Here is a 24,914-nt window from a genome sequence, read left to right on the forward strand (position 1 = left end):
ACCAAGATGGGCCAGAGCCCTTTCTTCCAGAAATTGGAACAAGAGAAAAGAGAGTGCAGAGCCATAGCATAATTATTACAGGTGTACATTCTAAACCTGCTAACTAGAACTGAATTTTGTGTCTGGCAGCTGACCGGCCTTTGGTCATTTTCTTAGCTTCTCTAAACCTGTTTCCTAATCTATAAAGTGGGGATGATGATAGTACTTCGCTTGCCTGCTTTTAGAAGTGAGTTAATATAAGTACATGGCTTGCAAGAATGTCTGGAACATAGGAAGCTCTCAGTAAATGTTAGAAGCGAAGATATGTCTTTTTAAATCAACACATTTACAATGAATTTCTATGTAACTAGGAATGAAAAGAAGGGTGGTAGGACAGAAAACCCAAGGAAAGTGAGTTTATCATAACCAAGCAAAGTAAAAGCAGAAGGCAAAAAAGACTATGCAGAAGATTGAACAAATAGGATGTTGTAGTGAATTTATTCAAGTTAAGAGTTCCAGTTCCCACCATTCAAGTATAAAGTCTCTCCAAGTTACCTGGTTCAATAGTGTAGGTCCCTGAGGCTTATTCTGAAGGCGTGTGTTATGTTCCTAAATAAATGTTGTGTCGAAGTTTTCCCACTTGCACCATTGATTGTCATCTATGCTATGTGGCTTTGACTTACTACATTTAAGTACTATGGAAAACAGGGCTCTATGATTGTGCTGCCTGGATATTTCTGTCAGTACCTAGTGCCCTGGGAATGTTATGTCTGATTGCCAATTAATGGTTTTTAAAATAAAGTTAAGGAGTTGTCCTAATTTTATTTTCTATTCCAGACAAAGTCAGATGCTTAGGGAGCTGTGGAGTCTCTAGGGACAGACAACCTGAGTTCAAGTTGCTACCTAGCTGGGTTACTTTTCTCCTCTGAAAAATGTGGGTAATAAGAATACTTAGCTATAATATTTGGCGTGAGAATTAGAAGAAATATGATCTACTTAAAACCCTTAATATAGTACCTAACATTTTATAAGCATTCAATATTGTTGAATGTTGTTATGGTTATTGCTATTAATTAGATATTTTATTCTCACTTTAAAAACTACAAAGATTTTCCTGTGTTGAAAATAGCTTTGTCATTCTGCCTTCTATTTTGATAGCCTCTAAATCACATAGCTCTTTCTTATGCATAATTCTATCGTAAGGTCATTTAAATAATCTTCTCAAGGTGGTTAGGTGCAATTTCTACGAGCTACTTAGCAAATAACTTGTAGACCTCTGGCTAATTTAATCTTCTGATAGAACAATTCAAATATTGTCTGGTTCAGGAATTTTAGGCTATAGGGACAATTAGGCTCTCTACCTCTTCTACCTATCTGATATTTGACCAAAGGCCATGTATGAAAAGTAGCTGATGATAATCATAGGATTAATTGCATATCAAAAATCCTAGTGTAGATCTTTAAGACAAAAAAGGACATCATTGGTTCCATAAGTCACAATTAATCTGAAGCAGTAACTCAAAGGCATGTCAAATATTTTTCAAGAGGACGTTTTTGCTTGCCTATAGCTTTATTTGGGCATTATTCCTTTACAGCTCCTATTGAGCATCTACTCTTTGTGAGGCATCATGGCAGATCCCAGAGACAGAGAGAGAGTAACCATTTAGTATTGTTATTGTTGGCGGCAGTAGTAGTAGTAGCAGTAGTAACATAATTATCAGTGTGTGATGTGCGTGATGCTTCATCCCCTCTCTTGATGTTTCCATTGATTAGAAGAGAGCTTCACCAGTGTAAAACTTCCAAATGTTCTTCATCTCCTTATGCTCTTCTTTTTGGGGAAGGGAGGAGAGTAGAGTCTAAATTGATGGTTGAATTTGAGAGGAAAAATTAGCCTTTCCTCTCTGAGTTTCTTTTCTCTTTTCCATTTTGGATGCTGGTTGTCCATAAGACTCATAAATTTTACCATGTTTCTTTATGCTGTAAGTTTTACATGGACAGTCTGCACCCTAGCAGAGGGAGGCCAACACTGCCCATTGACTGGGCAGGTTTATCTAGCTGATACTGATGTTTACGCTCTGAAAACCTACCTGTCTTCAGATATAAGCCACCTCTACAATAGCATCATATTATTAGTAATAAGATGATATTGTCATATTCCATATTTTCCTTTATTGTCTTATTTCTCAAAAGGTTTGGAACTCAGGAAAAAGGGGTGTTATTTACCGAGTCTCACCGACTTTAACTTTTAAAGATAATGTAATATAGACTTTAAACCTATTATCAATTAGCAATAATTCAACATCTGCTATAACCCAGCACTGCACTGACACCATGAGGGATGTGAAACAAATGTGTCTTTAATATTTTTGGCAGCACTGTAGGAAAATAAGACATTTATGTAAGAGAAATAACTTTACAAAGCCATGCTATATGTGAGGCCAAAAGCTAAATTGTATTTTACAGTCAATAAATGTGATTAGAATGCTGAAAGGGTAAGTTAATTTGTTTTAGGATTAATTTTTAAAAAATGTTTTCATCGAGCATTTAGGTCTTGATTTGGGCCTTTGTGTAAATACAGGATTTAGATGGGTAGAGAATGAGGAAATTCCATGAAAAGTACATGGCATGATGAAGGATTCAGAGGCAAAATAATAATATTTATCGAGCACTATCAATAGATACTTTATTTACATATTCACCTATAATTACAATAATATATTTATTACAAACTTAAGTGATTTACCCAAGGTCATGCTGCTGGCAGTTGGAAGGTTTGCATTTAGCCAGCCTGAATCCTAAGGCTTCACAGAAATTAGTACTTAACAAAAATGACTAAAGAGTCAATGTTGGAAACATGTGAGAATGAGTGGTAAAATCATTTATGCATTTATGGAATACAGGCAGAGGAGTTTAAATTTAAACTTAAACCTGCTGGGATCTATGAAATGTTCTTGATTAGAAAAGTAGCATGAGAGAATTAGTGTTGTGGGAAGACTGAGTTCCAACCTGGGAGAATCACAATAGGTCCTCAAAGAGTGATCAGTATAACAGCAAATATTGTATCACACAGGATTTCAGTAGTGGTCTACAGACTGACCACAGTGGCAAATTGAGTTGCCAGAGGAATAAATCCACAATTATAGCTAATGTTTATGTTTCTGTTTCTTTTAGAGTAATAATGGCTGACATTTGTTGAGTGCTTATTATGTATTTTAAGTGCTTTTCCTATATTATTTCACTTAATACTTGAGATAACCTCATGAGATGTTATTATTATGTCCACCTTATATGTGAAGAAACTGAGGCATAAAGATATTAAATAACTTCCCCAAGGATAAACTCTAATAAGTGGAGGAGCCTGGGTTATATACCCAGACATTCTGGTTCAAAAATCTGTATTGTTACCTACCACTCTGCTGTCTCTTATATGCTTTGCTGACCCTAATTTGCATAGTTGGTACATTTTATAACCTGCCTTAAGATCTAAAATATCTATCTCAAGCCAGTATTTCCTGATGTTTAACTTACAGAATACTAGTCATACATGTCAACAGGTATTGCATGATGAAAAATGGCTTTAGATAAATATGACTGGAAAACAGTAAATGAGATGTAGTTAAACAGGTTTCCTTACCTGAGGACTGGTCAGAGCATTTACCCTGTCCAGGTGGGTGCACTGCGAATTTCCACACTTTGGGAAATGCTGGTCTAAGTTGATATTTTCCATAACTTTTATTCTGAATCATCTGAACTACTATGAAATGAGGACTTTTATGTTAAGATGGTGTCAACAAAATGGCATTTCAAAAATAACATTAAATTAATATATCTTTGAAATATTCATAATGATGTGTCTTCATGGTCTCTGTTTTTTTTTGCTTGTCTAGGAGCTTGGCCATTACGACTTTGGAAATATTATATAATATCTGCAGAGCTCTTTTGAGGTACCAGCTCCCATTAGATAAGAGAAATTCATGTTAATGTATGTGGGCTTGGAAAAGAAAGAACAGGTATGTATTCACTTTATTTGCACTCTTGGTAATAATTTAATGAATGTCTTTTGCAGTAAAGTTGAACATTTCTCATTGGTGTATTTTATTTTAACTGTTTCTGTGTAATTCTAGTCAAGCATTGAGATTTTATACTCATTTCCCTTTTTTAGCCAACAGCAATTCAGAATCATGATGCTTATGGCTCTTCTATATGTAACAGGGCTGGCTACCCAGAAACCTCACATCCTTGAGTCAACATAACCTTCTAACTAAAATGGAAGCTAACTCACACCGTTTGGCTTACAGAATATGCATTGAAATGACCATGACACAGCAATCATTTCAAGGATGGAAAAAAAGGAAGGCTGCAGTGGTTGATGGCCATAAATAGGCTTGGTCTGGGAAGTAAATGGTAATTTTTTTTTACATAAATATCATGTAAATATATATTACATATTATGCACACAGACACAAAGATATAGACAAGCTATTTCAAATTGCTCCCTAAATAGTATATATTTTTTCTTTCAAAATTAAATTTAGAATATACCCCAAGAAAACCAAAAATGCAGTGTCACTTACCATATCATGGTCTGAAACGGGTCCGAAACTGGTGACGAAGATGTCAGTCTTCACTTCAGTTACACGCTCTGATGAAGCAGGAAATTGGGACAGTGAATGTCTATCAACAGCCCTTATTAGATCTCACTACCACATACTTACACCCAAATGGGAAATTTATTGGCTTTGATTAGCTTTTTCTAAAATTGGTCCACTGTGTAGTCCTGATAATTTACTGCTTACACGTGAAATTTCACAGTTAATATTTTTCAATGGAGAACGGAGCCTAAATATGCCACTTTGGGAGGCAGAGACTTTATGGAGAAATAAGCTGCTTCTTAATGGCTTTTTCAAGAATAGACATACTTTTCCTAAACGATACCAAGCCATTTCACACTGTTATAAAAATGTGTTAGCATGTGAGTATGGTTTAAGCTTCAATGTTTTCACATAGCTCGCCAGAATCCTCCAGGTATTTAGGCTACTCAAGAATATACTATAAGCAGGCTTTATTAACTCTTTAAGGACCTAATGGTATACTTATTAATGCTTTTTTTCTGGCATTAAATCATAACTGAATTATCCAAAGTACTCCCTGGAAAAATCTGACAGCCTATATAAGTATCTTCAATTTTGAGGATAAGAAGAACATACTATGGCACAGAAAAGTTCATTTAATAGATTCCATTTCAACTTCAATGTGATTTTATTTTATTGGTCTCTGCGGTATATATATTAACCAATAAAACATATTTATTGCAGTTTGGTGACAACTCAACACAGACATTTCCAAGGAAATACATTCACTCACACACACACACAAAATTATTTCTTGCATAAAAGGAAACAATTTGTTGAGAGGTAAGAATGGAAAATTTATGACTGTGTAATTTTCAACTTTAGCTCCAAGAAATAACAGTTCAGTATATTAAATGATTAATTTTCTTTATCAGGACATTTAATCTCTGGCATAGGACATTAAAAAGGTGATCCAATATATGCAATAACAAATTCTTTTGAAAATCACTCCTATCCCTCAGCAGTTAACTTGTAAACAATTAATACTCTCAGAACAAATTTCTCTAAAGGAGGTCATATTATACAGTATGTATAATGTGTACCTCAAAATATAAAATAATTGGGAAATGGAAATAGTCCAGTCTCTTATTTTTCGGCTTCTTTTTGTTTGTTCATTCGATTTTGCAAATAATTTCATTGGCTCCAAAATGCCTAAATGAGCCTTTTAACAGAAAAATCATCTGAGGTTATAACCACATTTTAAAAATTTATTTCTTTAACCTTTTATCTATCCTTGCCCCTCAGTGTATCTGCTGTACCTGTCCCTCTGAGATTTTCCAAAGCTCACCATTGTAATATTCCAAGGCATGCACCCTGACCAAGAGCCCTTACCTCATGAGTCTCTCAAATGACTTTCTAACTATGCACTGTAATTGTACAGATACTTTTTAAAAGATTCTGAGTTTTGCGCTCTGTTTATTCTCTTTCTCTTCCAAATATATTCACAAACCCTAAGCTTAAGGTAGCAAAATACCCAAGTTCCTAAACTGAAGATTGCCTATAGAGGATTCTGATGACCACTCAACTGCTAAGTGGAGGAGGTGAGTGATGGCATCAGAAGACGAAGAAGCACAGGGCAGTGAAATCTGGGATACAACCTAGAACTAGGGGTGTGACAACTGAAGAGGATAACAACCACTTTCTATACCTTTCTTTCTAATCTGGTCCCTTGCCACATACCTAGTTTTCTTTGATTTGTTATCAGCTATTAGTGAGTGTCCACTATTATGTATGCTTCTGGAAGATTCCTCATGAACATTGGCGTGCAAATGTCTCTAAGAAATCATGTCTTGAATAAATGTGGTCAACCTTGTTTACCTTAATGTAACTTATTGTAAAAAATTGCAAAAACCATAGGTTAAGGTCAATATAATACATTATATTGTTAAAAAATAAAAAAATAAATAAAACCTATCATTGCAGTATAAATTTGGAAATTTCACAAAATATAAAAAAAATTAAACATTTCATGAACATCACCAACCACATAAATCCACTGTTAATATCTTGATACATTCTCTTATATATTCTTTCTATTCAAATATATACTTAATGATTATCCCGAAACCACTCTCTCAGTTAAGTACAATGTCAGTGACAAGGAATTGAGCCCTTTGACCAAAAGTGTGTCCTTCAGTACAGCTCACCAGGAATTGCCTGAGTGGCTCACAAAGTTATTATTCTTTAAGACAGAGGTTTATAATTTGGAGTTCAAAGTTTCAAAATAGTCAGAGGACTGTTGTGAATAAGCTTCAGCCAAATTGTAAATAGCGGTTAACTTGCTTTTTGGCAAAGGAATGATACTTTGAAATCAAGACCTCTTCAGGCTTAAGTGAAACATGTGCTCACATGCATGTTTTTTGGCTGAGATCTAGGGGAGTATTGAAGAACATTCTTTTTCCCAATTCTGAGAAACTTTAATCATCTCTTACTTCTCCCCTTTGACTTGAAATCCTCATGAGGTGGGAGGAGGGAATATATATATATATATATATATATATATATATATATATATATATTTATTTATATTATTTAAGGAATACTGGAACATTAGAATCTAAATTATGGGCTCTAACACCAGACTTTACTGACCTACACTAGACTCTAAAGTATTACTAGGAATACCTAGAAAGTACTCATTGCCTTTCTATGGATCACATCAGGAAAAGTCAGGATATTTTTATGCTTCGAAATATTCTATTTAAGAACATACAGGATGAGTCAGGAACTTTTAATGAAGTTTAGCTAGAATGATTATACACCTAACCAAAGTTAAACATGAGTGAACCCTTTATATAACTAGCAAATTGTGTGAAAATGAAAATCACTTAAAATAACTTGATGGAAGAAATGTTACGAACAGATTAATCGGCAAATTTTTTTCAATCAAATATTTCATTCATAATAATACTTCCCTATCCAATGTAAAAAACAAATCAATAGATTGTTTAAAATTACCATAAATATATAAACATGCTCAGGTTTTCAAGGGATAAACCTAAAACAGTTATGTAGTGGTTATTAGTGGGGCAGGGGAGGAGGGGGGAGGTAGACAGGGTAAAGGGTGTCAAATATCGGGTTTAGAGGGAGAGTGAAGTGGGTAAAGGGGATCAAATACATGGTAGCTAAAGGAAACTGGTAAGCACACAATAGAATATACATATGTCAAATGATAACATACACCTGAAATGATATAATTGTACTAACCACTGTTACCCCAATAGACTTAATTTAAAAAAATAAAATGGGATTATGATGATGATAATTGTTCTTATTACAGTAATTGGGGAATATCTTAAAATAGGACAGCAATGTAAATAAAGCGTTTGATAAATCAATTAAAATTTGGTTTTAAGCAAGCATACCCTTCAAAGATATGTTTAATATGTATAAACGTATATACCCACAAACGTACATATATGTATGCACATAAATACACACTATATTATCTATTCTAGAACTGCTAGACAGCTGTAGATCTCTTCTTACTAGGGATTTCTTACAATGTTGATAACTTGCTAAGTTTTAAAATTACAGATACTTTGATAATTCAAAAAGATTAGTGATTGAGGTAGAAAAGAGAAAAGCAATGTATGATAATAAGTAGTAAGCACACTGGATTGAGGGTCAAAATACTCAGATTTAAACTGTGATTTTTTTTTTGAGACTGTGTGATTTTAGATACTATCCTTTTGTCTCTGAATGTTTTCTTACCTTTTTAACAAAGAAATAATACCTGTACAGTTGACTACATTGCACTGGAGTGAGGGTCAGATAAGATCGTGATGTCAAAAACACTTTGAGATGTATTTGTTGGATACATTAATTTAGTCAACAAATGTTTATCGAGCATTTTCTAAGTGCCAGACAGGCACTGTTCTCGTAGTAATACATTGGGGAACAGAAATGCAACTGTTCCTCTTCTGCAGCATATTGTAGTCTTCAGGAAAATAAATTTGAGATAGATTAGAAACGTAGATCACATAGATGGGGGAGGGGATAAGAGAGGGATTGGATATATAGTTATGTACAAACATTCAAATTATACTAATGAATTTCAGATCATTATGAATGCTCTGAAAGAATATCTTTTGAAGAAATGACTTTGAATTGAGACCTGCAAGATGAGAAAACTTCAGGGATGAGGAAATCCAGGAAAAAATATTTCAAGGAGAGGAAAGAACAAGATCCAAGGTAAGTGTGTTATGTTTGAGAAACAAAATTATAATATGTTTGAAGCCTGGCATTACCGATGATCATGGTACAAGATAACACTCTAGAGGCAGGTTTGGGCCACATGTAAAGAAAGAGCTTTGTGCATTTCAGTAAGCAGTTGACCTTTATTCTAATGCAAAAAGAATCCTTTGGGTAATGAAGTGAAATTATGTCACTTGCAGTTTAAGATAGTTGATGATGTGTGAATAATGGATTGTAAGAGTAAAAAAGCAAAGGGGGAATGAACAGTAAAGAACTATAAGCAGTGTTTTATTAGAAATATACAACAATTTATTTAATATGGCATTGGCCATATTTTCACAGGAAATGCTATGTACTGAGGAACTTGGTAATATCCACTATACCCAGTTCCATGGACTTGTAACTTATGAAAGTGGTTATTTACTCCCTACTTGAAGCTACTTGTGTCTATTAATTCACAAAGATGATCATTCTGTTTGGAAATTGAAAAAATCCTGGACTCCCTACATCAATATCACTATTATTATCAATATCAACATCAATATCAATATACCTGGATTGGACATTGTTTCCACTCCCTCCTAGTCTGTCTGGAACATTATTTGTGCTGTTCTTTATTTCTGTCCATAAATTCTTTAGAATAGTTGGCAGCTTTCCCTAGTTGATGTATAATAGAGCTACTTAATTTTGTCTCTGCTCAGCTACTAAAGGTGGATAGAGGGTAGAGACCCACATTTCCAGGTGCCTAAGTAACCCTTGATCCTTTGTTGTTTTGGATTCCAAGACTCATGATATAAGCAAGCATGTTCCTGTAAAAAATGGTAAATTTTATTGTGGCAGACATTTATCTCATATCCACTGAGAATTTTCTGTTCATTATGGGCAGTTTCCATTGATTAAGGACTTAACTTTAGAAAAGAATATGATTACTGTTTTGGAGGAATGAGTTTCTTTTGGTCTGTGTAAGTCTGGATTAAAATCATATAACCTGCAGTAGCTTCAAGGCAAGATACTTCTAAAATACTTCCAGATAGCTTTTAGTTATATGACAGTAATAATATAACAATCTTGGAGGAATGTGGCATCCACTTAGGACTTTGTTTCCTAAGTTTTCCAAAAGAGAAGAGTCCATGACTATAACAATGATATTCTCATCTCAAAAACACTTTAACATTTATTTCAAACAAAGAATTCAGATTTTACCTGAAAAAAAGAATCATATTTAGAAAACATTAAAAAAAATTTTATTTGGCATTGGTTCTAGAATCAAGATGAGAAATGGAAACTATATGAAAAGTCGGAAGTAACTGTACCAGGAAATCATCTGCAGCCGTTTACTAATCTTTAGGCCTTTGTAATATGAACATAATCTCAGTGGCTACATTTTATCTTAGGAAATCTTTGGTACTGAACAGGTAGATAATTTATATACACCAGGAAGAGTAGAAAGTGTCTAAACATGCTAGAACATTCCTTTGGGTATTTGGTTGGATTCATTATATGAACTGGCTTCTTGAGCTGACTGGCGATCTCAGCCAGTAAAGGTTAAAAGGTGCTCTCTGTTCATTTTAACAATTCCTCTTGGGTTTTTGCTTACTGCTTTTTCACTGAAATTCAACTGAATTATAGAATGTCTAGATATAGTTTTTTGTGGAAATAGATTTCATTATGCCAAAGTCTGAGCATCTGCTATACACATCTTGCATTAAAAGCACCAGATAAAAACTACAGCAAATTCAAAAAGAAGGGTTCCAGAGTAGAATTTCAAAAGGTAACAATAAATGCCATTATCTGGGAAAGGAAATATAATAACAGCATCAAATATTGTATAAATAAATATAGCTTTTTAAGTTTTTGGATATTGTCAGTTATTTAGAATCTTCTTATTTTATTGAAAGCCACTGCATTGTGACAGAAATAGTTTGTCTTCTACATTTTTGAGATTCTGCCTTTTTAATATAAATATAAAATATGTAGTTGAACATGAATAAAATGGTTGCTTCTAATCTCATTGTCACACAGGATTCAAAAAAAAAAAAAAATAAGGTTACATGAATACCAGATCTCTTATAGCCTTGAGATAGAACAAAGCTGAATTATAAAAAGTGTTAAACTATACTGCTTTCCCTCTCCCCTAGTCACCTAAACTTTACAGAGTTGCACAAAATTTCATTAGTTAATTCACTTTGTTTTCCAAGAGCACTTAAACTTCCACCTTCCTTACTTTGACAAACACAACCCAAGATCCTAAGCTAATTCCCCAGGGAGCTAGTACTACCTTGCCAGCTACACACGTGTTAGCAAGTCACCTTACTTGGTTGGAGATGTTTATATCTTAAAGCTGAGATCTTTTGCAGTAATTGAGCTAAAGAAAGTCTAAAAGATCTTATAAAGGCATAAAAAAAAAAAATCCAAAATTTAGAAATTGATGAAAATAAGGAGAAAGTCTGCTTTGTGGCATAGATTGTCAAATGCCTTGAGAGAAAACTCCAGTTATATACTCTATTTACAAATACTTACCTTTCTGATTCTGTCAATTAAGTAAAATCTATAATAAAACAAAACAAAAAAACCCTAAGATCTGTAACACTCATATGAAAAAGAATAAAATATTAACTAAATATCTGTTAAGGGAAGAGTAGGGGCAAATAAAGTCCATTCGTCTACCTATGGTCCTACCCACCTGTTTACTTATCTACTTCACCCACCCATCTGGATTTGTCATCTAATGAGTACACATTCATCTTTTTTTCCTTTGCCTTCTTTGTTTACATGGTTTGATGATGAAATCTTTGAGAGGTAGCCATCAGCCTCTACATTATTTTTCGAGATTAAACTTAAGGCAGAATTTCGTCAATAAAGTGGAGTAAAAGGAAAGGGAAAGATGTCACTGAAAGGGTATTACTTGTCATTAAAAACCGAAACTTTCTTTCAGAATTGGATCCATGTTTGTTTATGAGCTGTTTGTCCCGTAGTGCAGGGGGAGCCACTGTGATGGTGGCCAAACTGCAGGCAGATAGTGCATATCCGGGGGTGCATCATTTCACGTCTTAGGAAGGTGGAGAAATCCAGGTTTCTTTAGTGTATTATAATCAGAGTCAGTGAGGAGAAAGCCTGGGAAAATGTATTTTTTCAAAAAGTTTTTGCTTTGGTCTTGATTTAGAGTGAAAGGAGCGTGTGAGCCTCCCCTTCCTCATAACATGGATCCCGCTCCTTTACTGTTTTCTTTGTGTGACTTTCCTTCACCTTCTCCATTCCTCTCTGTTCTCTCTATTCTCTATACCCCGTTTTGCTTGCCTTTCTTCTGTAACATTTTGTTTCTTGCCATTCTTGCTGGCTTTTTCTTCTCCCTTTCCCTAACCATTTTATTATTCTATACTGACCATCCTTTAGGCAAGAGAGTTTCAGATCTATTTCCCAGCCCCTAATTGGAAAAAAGACCTCCACACCCTGCCCTCAAAGAAATTTTAAATGAGAATGAATTCCATAATTACCAACAACTTTGATTTGTATTTCTGGCTACTGATAATTTCAATTCAAGTCTACTCTAATGTTTTTTTCATCAACTTTGTACATAAAATTAGAACATGGCCAACTATTTTCCTCTTTGTGTTCCTGACTAGAGTACATTAACTTAGAAATCAATGCATTTTATTCCTTTTTATCTTTTCTATCTCAAACAAACAAACAAAATTTCCTTATACGATATCTTTTATTATGCTATCCTTTTATTTTCATTTTCTCAGAATTGCTCTTGGCCCTGAAAAGGTAGCCTTTTAAATAGTGTTATCCTATCTACAAACTCATTTCTTATTATCTAGATGAACTGAGTTATATATTTTGTTTCTTAGTTATTGGACCTGGGGGTTATATCTCCAAAGTGTAATGGCAAACCTCCTGATGCAGTGTATGTTTCTGAAAAAACAGGTCACAATGAATTTGCACATAAGAGAGTTTCTTACATTAGTCTCAAATATCAGCTTATCATGTTTTTATATTTTCTGAGGGCATCTAGAATAAAATCTCTGCCTTTTGTACAATGTCGTTATTTTTATAAAACCAGACTTTTGTCATAATAAAGAAGAGAGTGGGACCCTTTCTCCTGCAAGTGTAGATTATCACAGCTTCGATCACGAACCTGGTAAGAGGAAACTTTTACCCCCTTATAAGCTAATGATAATCTTTCAGGTATTTCCTTCACATAATATTTTCATTTGCAAGTAAATGGATCATGTTAAAAAAAAAAGTACCTTTTTGCAATGAAGATCTAATGGAGTGTATGTCATACTTATCACAAATCTATGATAAAGAAATGAAATTAAATAATTCTACAGAGAAATATGTGTTAGATCATTTCAGTATATAGCACCCAGAAATAATGGTGGTAACAATTTTTCTCTGATTCTGTAGCTGATTGATTATGTTTTTAAAAAATATCTAAAAACTGTCTGTGGCTATGCTACCCTGAATACACCCAATCCTCAGAAGCTAAGCAAGGTTGAGCCTGGTTAGTTCTTGGATGGACGACCACCTAGGAAGACCAGGTGCCATAGGCGTTAAAATATAAGAAAATAAGGGACTATAAACTGACAAGGTCCTTGTAATTTGTGAGGTCAACCAAGGGTTGCCTTGCCTAAAATATTTTTTTTAAAAGCTAAAAACTATAATATTTAAGATGTAGTTTTTAAAAGACAGATATTGTCAAATATCCCTTTTAAAATATACTTAAAATGTTAATGACTCTGGAAATGCACATAATAAACACATAACACATAACATTATATCCTGTATTCCTTAAAGCTAAAAAATGCACTCCAAAAAAATAAATAACAAATTAGTATTGAAGCATTTCTGTAACTCATATCTATCAGATTCAGTTTCTGGATATTACAGGATAATATATAAAGTAGAAATAGAGGAAAATATTTGAGCTACTTTGTAATTTGTTTTAATATCATATCCTCAAAATCACTGTGTCCAGGAATTATAAACATGGAAAAAAATCTTTAGAAAGATTAAAGCACATGCATTCTTTTCAATTTTCCCGAGTCCTTGAATGTGCTCTTTCTACCGCATGTTTTATCCATTTCAATTAAAAAATATACCTTGACTGTATTTAGCCAACTATTATTTCTGTTCTTTAAATATATGTCTATTTTAGTTATTTTGAAGACTTGGATAATAGTAAATTCTACTGAAATAGTAGTGGTACGTTATGAATTAATATAGTCATTTTTGTTAATAAATCTATTATCTCAAGTCTTGAAAATCAGCTTTTCAACCCATTCTTAGTCTACATTATACATCTTTAAGTTCTGTGGCTCTCCAAGACAGACAGATATATATATATATATATATATATATATAGAGAGAGAGAGAGAGAGAGAGAGAGAGAGAGAGAGAGAGAGAGAAGGCAGAATGCTTTCTGCTTACACTATAGTTGATGATATACATTTTTTATAGAGTTATTATATATAATTATATGTAAGTGAGCAGTCGCAGTCTTAATACTTGTACTCCAAAGAATGATACAGCCATACCACTGATCATTAAAGGGGTGTGTGTGTGTGTGTGTGTGTTTGTGTGTGTGTGTAAAATTCCTTAACAAACTGAAAACTGCACAGAGCTTACAGAGGATACTCATATTCACATGTTAAGTATTGAGATTTCTTAAACTAGAATAAAGAAAAGGCTTTCTAGAAGTGTTACAAAATTCTACTGATTTTGTAAGGATTGATATCACAGAAGAAGATGGAGAATAAATAAAGAAATCAGATGCATGCCGTTAGTATTTTAGAAAATCTTGCTTTTTGAAGGTTATATCACTATTCTTACTGTTTCTTCTTTTTCTGCGTTCTTCCCCTACGTGCAGTCTTTTTACTTTATTTCACATTTTGTCAATTAAGAACAATCTTCCTGAAGCCAATTCAGAAGGTTAGATACACAAAGGAATTATGTTAATACATCACATACACAATTATGCACTCCCTTTTGCGACCAGTACATTTTCTTCCTTAAGACTTTTTCTGAGAACGTAGTAAAGGAAAACTAAGTGGAATATAAACCCGAATGAAATTATATAGCATATCCTAGAATGAATGTTTGCAATTGATAAGAAAGAACACTTGGTAAGACCTTTGGCATATATTCGAGTCATGTCTTTGACAAAGCAGTTCCCCTTAAACCTCTGAGACTGCCTCAAAACAGACCACATCCATGCAATTACAACCCAGAGTATTTCAAAAACTTAACTCTAAACCCGTGCTACTGTTCAGTTTTAAAATAAAATTCTGAATTCTTAAGCTTCTTATTTGTGTATCTTTGCTGTCTAAGTGAAGATGAGACAACTTTTTAAATATTGCCGTTTAATTGTAATTTAAAGATTGTTATTAAATATTTTCTACAAATGCTTTAGAGAAGGTGCAGTACAAATTTTAGTTGGGTATCCTAGATTCTAACCTTGGTTTCCCATGTGACTTTGAACGATAATTTATTTCCTTGCTTCACTTGTTTTACTCTGAGATCAATATATTTTTTTGGCTTCGTTAGTCTTTGTTTAACTAAATAAGATAGGTTGATTATCTTACTCAAGAGTTAGTCAAATAAGTGTGTAATGTCCAACACTTTTATTGTAATATATATCATATTCTGTGCTATCTTCTTCCTAAGCAAAAATTTATAGTATAAGCAATTAGTCATAATTGGTTGTAATTAAAATTTGTTAGTATAACCTATTAATTATACCTGTATATTTTTACTACAGAAAATAATGGTCTAAGTTCAAATGCATGGTCAAAAAAATACAACTATCTCATTCACCTTTTATCTCAGAGGTAGTGGTAATCTAATGAAAAATAGTGGATTAGTAAATCATATTTCAAAATAAATGTTTAGAGCAATAGATTCAGAAATATTCTACTTGAATTTAATGCAGTTATAGCAATGCTGAATGAAGTAGATGCAGTCTTTGGGCTGAAAGGGAAGGAGAATATAATCCCCATTTTCCCTATGTTAAATTAAAGCAACGTATCTTTCATGTCATAATGAGAAAATTTGTATTTGCCTTTTACTACATATGGATATGTCCGTGGAACTACTATAGTAAATTGAATGAACATTGAGCAATCTATTAAAAATAGAATTAGTCATTAAACTACATTCTGCCATTCTTATTCCTTTACTATTTAGAGGGAAATCCAGGCTTTAATGGGAAGTGTTTAAAATTGTTCTCTAAAATAAAAAATAACCATGTGACCCACCTCCCAATCCTGGTCTCAGGCGATTGTCGTAACCGTCTAGGAGTCGGTCCAAAATCCTGGTGAAGACAGTGGTGTTGTCTTTAAGTTCATCTTGTAATGATGGTTGTCCATAGCTGAAAAAAGCGTAAAGGGAGGTGGTATCTGAATTATTTAATTTCTACTGAAAACCTTTTTTTCAGATAAAGCAGTCCCCAGATTTTCCTAACTTCCTTTCTATTTAATCTTAATTTGAAAATTCCTTTAGTAAAGTAAAAAAGGTCACATCTTAATTCCTACCATTTTCTCATACTTGTTCTCATAAATGACAAGCTCTTTATTCTAATATTTTTAACTATGGAAGGAAAATTACAGGAAACGAGTTCTATCTCTTTACATTTTAATTCTGAGCATGTACACAATGCTATGATGCATTTTTTCCCCGTGGTCAAACAAGAATGTTAATGCATGCTAGAACAAAAATTTTGGAAACTTTTTCCCAAATAAAAAAGTAATGTACATATTTATAGGCTACCAAAATTATTAAAAGTTTTATTTTCATTTGCTTTAGCATGTAGCATAAACCTAAGATTTCACCTACTAACATCCCTTCCTTCATTAAGTTCATATCTATTTATCCGTCTGTGTTTTTTGTTTTTTTGATTTTTTTTTAATATATTAAGATGAGAAAAAAAATGAAACTTGTTTCTTAGACTATTTTTTACATCGCTATATAGTTTTCATTCGCTTTAAGGTTTATGAACTTATTTTTGTGTTTTATAATTTGTCCATTCAAATCTCTAGTTAATTGAATTTTTATCATTTCTGGTCTTTGAAGTAAAAAGTACCTTGAAGAAGATATGGTGTACTATTATTAATTTATGACTTATTAAAATGTAGTATAGTATTATTGCTTTGTTTAAGAAAATACAGCTATTTGTGAGAAAAACTTGAACTAGAACCCCATTCTTTTCAAATTTTATTCTAAAACTTTATTTCTATTCTTCTATATTGGAGTAATTGTTTCTCCTTAAATCTTTCTAGTTGAAAGTATGGGTTTTTTTTTTTATGTCTTAACATTGCTAGTCTTTGAGTTTTAACCACATAGTGACTACAGTTTAAATAGTGTATATTTCTTCCATCAATCACAATATTATCTATCTGTTCCTTTAATCATATTTTATGTAATGATTAGGATGACATTTCGGAAATCCTGTGAGAGAAAAGTTTTCTATTTAAGGTTGGATCACACTCACTGATATATTTCAATGATAGCTCTGACCTTGAGGAAAAAAAAAAAAAGAATGTAGAGTATAAACTAAGAAATTGCCACAAAATATCACTTTCATACTTTCTATTTTGTATGCTTTGGTTTTACTCTTGTGTATTTATATAATTGCTCAATTTAAGAAAAATAGTAACATTTGAAAACAGGATTCACCTATTTGACAGGAGCAAGAAATATAATCAAAGTATCATTTAAAAAACACACTATTATTTAGATAATTTCTTTTATATCAGCAAAATATATTGGGCATTTTTTTCTGATAAATTTGAATTTAATAAACTTACAACTAAAAGCTTTCCACAATATTAAATATATTAAATGTACCCCATTAAATAATTTTTCATCCTCCTAAATTAAATATTAATACCATGCAGTTTGAGGGTTTACTCTCCTGGGCCAAAATTAAAGATTTTACTAGTTTCTAAAAACATTTTCAGTGAGCTTTGTGTCTTCTAGGATGTTTCATTAGTAGATGACAACAGTAAAGCAAAAACAGTTTTCTGAATGCAATTATTTGTAAAAACTATTCACAAAACCATCTGCTATGCATGCATCGTTCAAGGATATTGGAAGGTCATCTCGATGAAGATGGAAAAGAAATGTTAGCACACCTTCAGTTGTTAGGAGGGCATGATGGAGTAGTTCAAGGAAGAAAGCAATAAAATAAGAATGGGGAGAAGATGAGGTGCAGTGACATGACAGAGTACAATCAGATAGTTAATATGATGTTTTAGAATATAGTTATCTATTACCTTTACCTGCATTCCCTTTGTTTTTACAGCTTATATCAAATTCAGGAAATGCTTCCCCCGCCACCCAGGTTTTATCTTATAAATATTATTTACACCAATTGTTTGCATTGGAAAACAAATCTACAAGAAATATTCCCCCTCGCCCCCAGAAAACTAGTTCTGCTACCTCAGTTGAAATGGTAATTTTTTTAATGTGATTTTTAAAATCAGGTTATTCTTCATCTTTACTTCTAATTTACTATGTCCAATTGTAATTGTCAGATAATAGCCCTAGGATAAAGATTATATACTGTTAAACACTCATGCCAATGTAATGTTTCTTAAACTAAATATATAATTTAAAGAGAAATGTTAGTTACAGTACCTGATTTTGATTCCACTTGAACCACTGTATAATAAAATACTGTGCACTAACTCCATCTACAGGTCATTACAATAGTAACACTTCATAAAATTTTTCAAAACCAGTGAAGAACATTTAAGTCCTCAGATTAAGAGTATCTGGCAATAAAGCATTTCCTGTTCATCTGAGAGTCATTATTTACCACAAACAATAGCAAAAAAAATAAAAACAGACAATGTCTCAATTTAAAAAGTCCTTCCAAATTCATACCTTCCCAGACTATTCCATCTCTCTGCCTTAACTCATAAGGGTTCACTTTCCATTCCATTTTGAAGAATCTTAGGTATTTTATAATATGTCTAAGACTTTCTTGTGGACTACAGGAGTAGACTACACAAAAAAATATAAAAGCAGATAAATAAGAATCCGAAATATTTGGTCATTTATATTGTTGCTTCTATAATATATTTATATGCTTGATTGGATCATTAGCAAATATTTTGAATACAGTTAACCGTGTTTTCAAATTTTTCCCATAACTTGTCTCTATAGTAGTTATACTTAAATAAAGAAGTTCAAGTTTATCTAATATTCTTAAATATTTCTACTATGTTTTACCTCTATTTATATGTTTTTAAAACAATGCATTTATAGAGACTAATATGACTCTCATTACAGATATTAAACTTTTCACTTTCATATAGTCACAAGTTATTCGATGGTTTTACAATTGGCTAAAAATGGCCTTGTTAAAAAATCAAATCACATAATATGGAGACATTAATTGAGGTAACTCTTCTGTGAATTAAGAAACCGCAGGTTTTGTTCAGTTACAACTGAACAGTGAAAAGTTCAAATTTAAGACTTAAATGTTGAATTAATACATTCCTCAACAAAAGTATGTTAAGTATATCCTAACTAACATACAAATAAAGTCATTATTTTCTCATGCTGCTCTTCTTTATTCTTAGCTGGAATTTTATTGCAGTTAAGTTTTTTGAATTCCCTTAGTCATGAATTCATCCAAGGGCAATTTTCTTCCCCCTGAAAGAATAAATGAAAAGTTACAGAAATTCTCATGCAGATTTAAAATAAAGTGTCCCCACCTTCTTCCAGTCAGTGTGCTCAGAAGGAGGGTCCAGGCCCAAAGATAGTCAGAGAGACTGAGGCTTTTCTTCATCGCGGGCTTGTGCGGCTGAAAAGTAGAACAAGTAGAGATCAATGTCTCTTGTAAGAAACATCAGGTTATAACCACTAGGGCTGACTGAGGCAGTTCAGATGAATGCTTTGAAGTCAGGAAATGACCTCACTGGGATATGACACCTCATTGGAAGCAATGGGAACCTGGACCATCCATTCTCCACTTTCCATTCCATTTCTCCATTCAGAAATATACCAGTGTTTTAATTTCTCCTGTAAAAGAGTACAAGTTTAAAAGATTTCAGGTGACAGTATTACTCTGGGCTTTATATTTTTCCTTTAGACTTTATATTTCCAATACAGTTTGCATAAATCTCTTTTTTATCATGTGAAAAATTTGACCTTTCTGATTTGAGTTCCCGCAACTGAGCTGTGAATTGAAATTTTTAAAGCTGGTGTCTGTAACAGAGAGAGCATGTTTGGGGGCTGGGATGGAGTAGGTTAATATGCTTTGATGACTGAGTTTGTCTCTGTATTCTGGATGCACCTTGGTTTCAGAAGCAACTGTACCTGTCTTAAAAAAAAAAAAAAAAACATAGGAAACACACTGTTGAATGTCAAAGTCGTGCTTATATTTTCTGCCTGTGATTGCCTTGTTAAATATGCTCACTAATGCTTCTTTGAGGCTAAAGGACACACTTTATAGTCAAGCCATGTGCTGATCTCTCTCACACACACATAACCACACTCACATCAATGCACACAAACATGCCCACACATATCTTTTAAGCCCTCTTGAATTCTGCCAGGTTGCTGCTAGAAAATGTTTCATCTCAAACAGATGGAAGCTGGAGTGCTTTGCTTTGCATGAATAAGGGACTCTTTTTTCCCTCTTCAGTAATGTGTAATCAATCACCATCTGATTGTGGAATTTATACTTGGTAGTGGGATGCTAGAGAAATGGAGGAGTATAGAAAGCTTAGAGAATTTTTAAAATTATAACCTATTTATGGAGTCAGTTTCTTAAAAACCAGTGCACTGCCTGGTTAAAGAGCAGATATCGTAATACTTTATTTAATGTGCTATAATTCATTCCAGTCATAATATGAGAAATATTGAGGGTATTTATTTGTTAGCACTTTCCAGAATCTATACTCCTCAGTAGGTTTAGTGATTAATGGATAGCAAGTCTCTTAAAGCATATTTTTCATTAGGAATGCTATAGTTTAATGTGGTATTCCTTTAAATACATCTGCACAAATGCTTTCTACATTCTCTGGGATCATTTATATCAGTTAAAACCATTAAAACAGGCATGTAAGCAGTGAAACATAATGTGTTTAGCGTTAAATGATCTAGATCTAGAGATCAGAACTATGAGCTTTGTAGTTTTTACTTAGTTTAGTGTATGGTTCTGACACAGATGAGTTGCATATGACAAGAAATATTAAATAAATGTTTATTTAAATATTGCATCTAAATTGCATAATTATAATTCATCCTTTTATTAATCTTTGACATCTGCTATGAAGGAAAAACAACTTCTCTTATCCTGTTAACATTTGTTGGTTTTTATTTTAAAAAGGTAATTTGGGAAGGGGTAAATAAAACAAAACCTCAAGGCAGGGTACTATAGCTTTTTGTGCTCCTCTGACATTTTAAAAAGAGAAAAACAAACCTATCATGGCACTTGAGTTGTTGAGTAAGAAAGTTTCTTGCAAATACAAACATAATAGTTTAAAAGAAACGCTATGCTGCCTCCTTACCCCTTTCCACCTTCAACCTCCCCCCAGCAAACACACACACTCCAGACGCCCATATCCCATGCCATCCATATCAAATAATAAATTGAGTTTTTCATGTTCAAAATATGAGAGACCCCTACACCAGAGGGCATTTCAGCATTTCCAGCGTCCACTGGAAAGGAGAAGTAAGGCATTTTTGCAGCCAGAATGAGAGTGTCTTCCCTAGGATGGACCATTGAGACAGGTTTTTCTGTCCCAGTGTTCTTAACTTTAGACGATGCCCACCAACGCCCCTCCCCACCTCATCCCAGCTCCCTCTTGGGGGTGGGGGGGAAGACTAAAACAACAGGTCACCACCCACCCCGCGAAATAAATCCAAATCTGCCTAAGAAAGGGGTAAAGAAAAGGAGAGGCAGAAGAAAAAATAATAATAATGCTCCTATATCGCTGCGGTTTTCAGCCTGAAAGAAAAACATTCGTTGTTTCTACCTGCTATGGGATCAGGCTCTTGTCCTGTTCCCTCTTTCTCCTGTTTCTATAGCATTCCTGTCTCTCCAGCTAGGAGAAGGCACATCCACAGCTCTATGTTGCGGTCCGAAGCCGCACTTACCTTCAGCCCCCTCTGGGCGCAGGATCGCTTAAGACCCGGGAAAAGTCTGCGAGAGAAAATCGTGGAGAGCTCCGAGCCAGCGCGAGTCCGCGAGTCCGGGCGCGCCGGGAGCGGAGGGGCGTCCTCGCTCTGCCTCTCACTCACTCGGTCTGAGCCATCATGGACTCTGCGTGCTCCTTTGCTGAAGATTTCACACCCAAATTTGCTTCCCAATATCCAATCTGCAGCTATACAACAAAAGATTTCTCTTTACCAGGACAGTAGTAATACGTCCCAGGGCAAACCGGATGTGAAATAGGCGGTGACTTCATGCCAGAGAGATTTTATTTTAGAAAGGAAGGTGGTACCAGCCTCTGGATCTGGAGACCAATCCGCCCATTTTTTATATGCAGCACAATTTAACTTGCACCGCTCTGGCCCTAATCCCCTTCTCTCTAGCTGCAGACTCAAATCCTTCTACAATCTGCTGCAAGCTTCCCTTTTTTGAGATGAGTACGAATGGGGGAAGGAAGGATAGAAAAGGTTAGAGACCTAGGACCTACACTTAGAATTTTTTTCACACTTTCAATTTATGAGCACACTATTTTAAGGTGTGTCCATTAAAATAAGACTGATCAGTGTAGCTATTCCATCTTTGATCAAATATTTAACCTCTGCATGCATGTGAATGAATGCAAGCTGTGAAATAGGGGAAATGCAGGGTTACACATGTGGGGAGCGCGCTCTCTCGCCTGCCTCCCTCACACGCACTCCCACACACATGTCTGAGTTCCCGTGTCTTGTAGTCACGAATGATGGGGACTGACAGAGTAGAGTTCTGGCCAGTAGGGAATTGGCCACCCAGTTTTGGAGAGTTTCGCAGCTTCACAGGTTGTGAGCGCTTTGTACCCCACCTTAGTCTAGTTTAGAGGACAGCCAGAACGTGCTCCGCCGAACCGGATTTTTAACCTTTGGAGGCAAGTGTTTGTTTATGTCGTGATGGAGAAAACACAGGCTCTTTAAATGTGAATCGTGCTGGGTTCCTAGGATAAGGAGTATTTAACTTTAAAGAAATTGCCCAAATAATTTCCAGGTTTGAGAGTCACATCTCCATTTCCGGAATCATTCCTTTGCCTCGAACTTCATCATTTTCGGGATTAGGAAATTGGGAGAAGGGGAGGAGAAAAGATGAACAAAAAAAATTTTTTTTAAAAGTCAATATCAAACCCTCTTCTGCTTTTTTCCCCCTTCTTTCTCTGCCCTCTTCTGCTACCCTCCCCAGTGTCTCTCCACCCACGAATAATTATTCCTTAGGGAAGGAGGGTGTGTTTCAGTATCAATCTAACTAAATTTCCAAGGAATCGAGGACGACTGTAATTCTCTCCTTGGATTTTGTGAATGAGTGTAGCAGAAAGGAGATGGGTGCAGTTTCCCTGGGATCCTCCCTGAAATGACCTGGAGCGCAGGGAGCTGTCCCTTCAGCACTTTTGCTCGGTCTAGGTAGGAGGAGCTGAAAAGATGGGGTGCCTCCAAGTAACGCTTCTGAGAAATAAAGTCTGAACTTTGATGAACTAGCTGATCATTTTCCCCAGGAGGACTTCTGGCAGAGGAGATATTACCAATAGGGGTGGAGCTTGGCCAAGTGAAGAAAAAACCTAAATGGTCAGTCCATACCACTGATGGGTTTTTTTATTCTACAAGTGTTCTTTGGCCTAGAGCTATAATGCAATTAGCACACATTATTAAAAGTTAAGACCAGCGATCGAAATGATAAGGGATATAAAATTGAAGACTACATTCAGAGTTCAGCTTGGTTATATTCTGAGTTTTGTGCTATTGGGAAATTATTTCAGAAATAAATCTCGAAGCAAGATCTGAAGACCATCTTATGATATTCCAGCTTCTGGACAATAAATAGTTGCCTACGCTGTTCAAACTCAACAAACATTAATGTATTCTTAAAGATATCCATTGAAGGAACATTGTAGCTTCCTTATGTAACATTACCCAACCTTTATTTATTCATTCATTCATTTATGCATCTCTTACTTCATATATTTATTGATCAATTTTGAGAATAAAATTCACTCTAATAAGGTTTTGCAACCCTGGGTTGACAGAAAACATTTTCTTACCTGACAGAATAATGCAATTTCATTATTTTGTTTTGATTCAACAAAGGCTTATAGTCCTAAAAATGTGGTATTTTGATCTTTTTTTTTCCTCTTGACTACATTGTCACAGCTCCTTTTACTCTTTTCTACAAATTGAGAATAACTTTATATCCCGTATCTAATGCTGTACAACCAAATCACTCTACCGATTATGTTTTTTCAAGCACAGTCACTGATATTTTTTCATTTGAAAAATTATCTCTGAGAACAATGCCAGTCACATCTTGCTGCAGATTAAATGTGTCATATGACTATCCAACGTGGCATTTCCATATATTTTAAAACAAATAAATATTTGTAAATAACTATTGGGTTTGTCTTGCAACTAAAGCATACATAAGGAAATGAAAATGTCCATACTATGATTTCCTATTTAAGATACAGTCCTCACAAGGCAGTTTTTACTAGAAGATGTATATAGAATTTGTTTTGGGACATGTATCTTTTCAGTAGATAAATTTAATAAATTGTGAGTGTTTAAAATATTAATAATTTGATTTCGAAACAGCAATTCCAACTATAAATTGTGAGTGTGTTTATTATTTTCCATCTAAGGTAGTATTAATTTATGCACATAATACCAGGGAATAAAATATAAGAAATTAATTGCAAAGAAATAATTTATATTGTCTTGTTACATTGAATCTTATAGATAATTATGGGCATTCTTGCCCTCCCAGGAAAAAATCTATTTTTATGTGTGTATGCATGTGATTGAAGTAAGTTTTGAGATAATAATCACTATGATGTTTAATATTTTTAAATTGTTTACGTGGTGCCAAGTAATGTGCTAACCAGTTTGCATAAATCATGCAGTTTAATTTTTGAAATATGTCTCTGA

General features: G+C 34.0%; 1 protein-coding gene and 1 long non-coding RNA gene across 2 annotated transcripts in view; one reads left to right on the top strand and one right to left on the bottom strand.

Moving 5' to 3' along the window:
• GABRA1 (gamma-aminobutyric acid type A receptor subunit alpha1) overlaps positions 1-22,532 on the bottom strand; it is a 50,568-nt gene extending 28,036 nt beyond the window's left edge. The window contains exons 1-4 of the mRNA XM_016167073.2: positions 21,921-22,532; positions 19,532-19,620; positions 16,067-16,179; positions 4,554-4,621 (exon numbers count right to left, since the gene is read on the bottom strand). Coding sequence (XP_016022559.1) covers positions 4,554-4,621; positions 16,067-16,179; positions 19,532-19,605 — 255 coding nt within the window. The 5' untranslated portion in view covers positions 19,606-19,620; positions 21,921-22,532. The remainder of the gene's footprint in view (positions 1-4,553; positions 4,622-16,066; positions 16,180-19,531; positions 19,621-21,920) is intronic.
• Positions 530-24,914, top strand: part of LOC107521906 — a 46,863-nt gene continuing 22,478 nt past the window's right edge. The window contains exons 1-2 of the long non-coding RNA XR_001599680.2: positions 530-3,989; positions 8,672-8,804. This is a non-coding gene — a long non-coding RNA (uncharacterized LOC107521906). The remainder of the gene's footprint in view (positions 3,990-8,671; positions 8,805-24,914) is intronic.

The sequence above is a fragment of the Rousettus aegyptiacus genome, unplaced genomic scaffold (assembly GCF_014176215.1).
Source record: "Rousettus aegyptiacus isolate mRouAeg1 unplaced genomic scaffold, mRouAeg1.p scaffold_m13_p_7, whole genome shotgun sequence".
In the NCBI taxonomy this organism is placed as follows: Eukaryota; Metazoa; Chordata; class Mammalia; order Chiroptera; family Pteropodidae; genus Rousettus; species Rousettus aegyptiacus.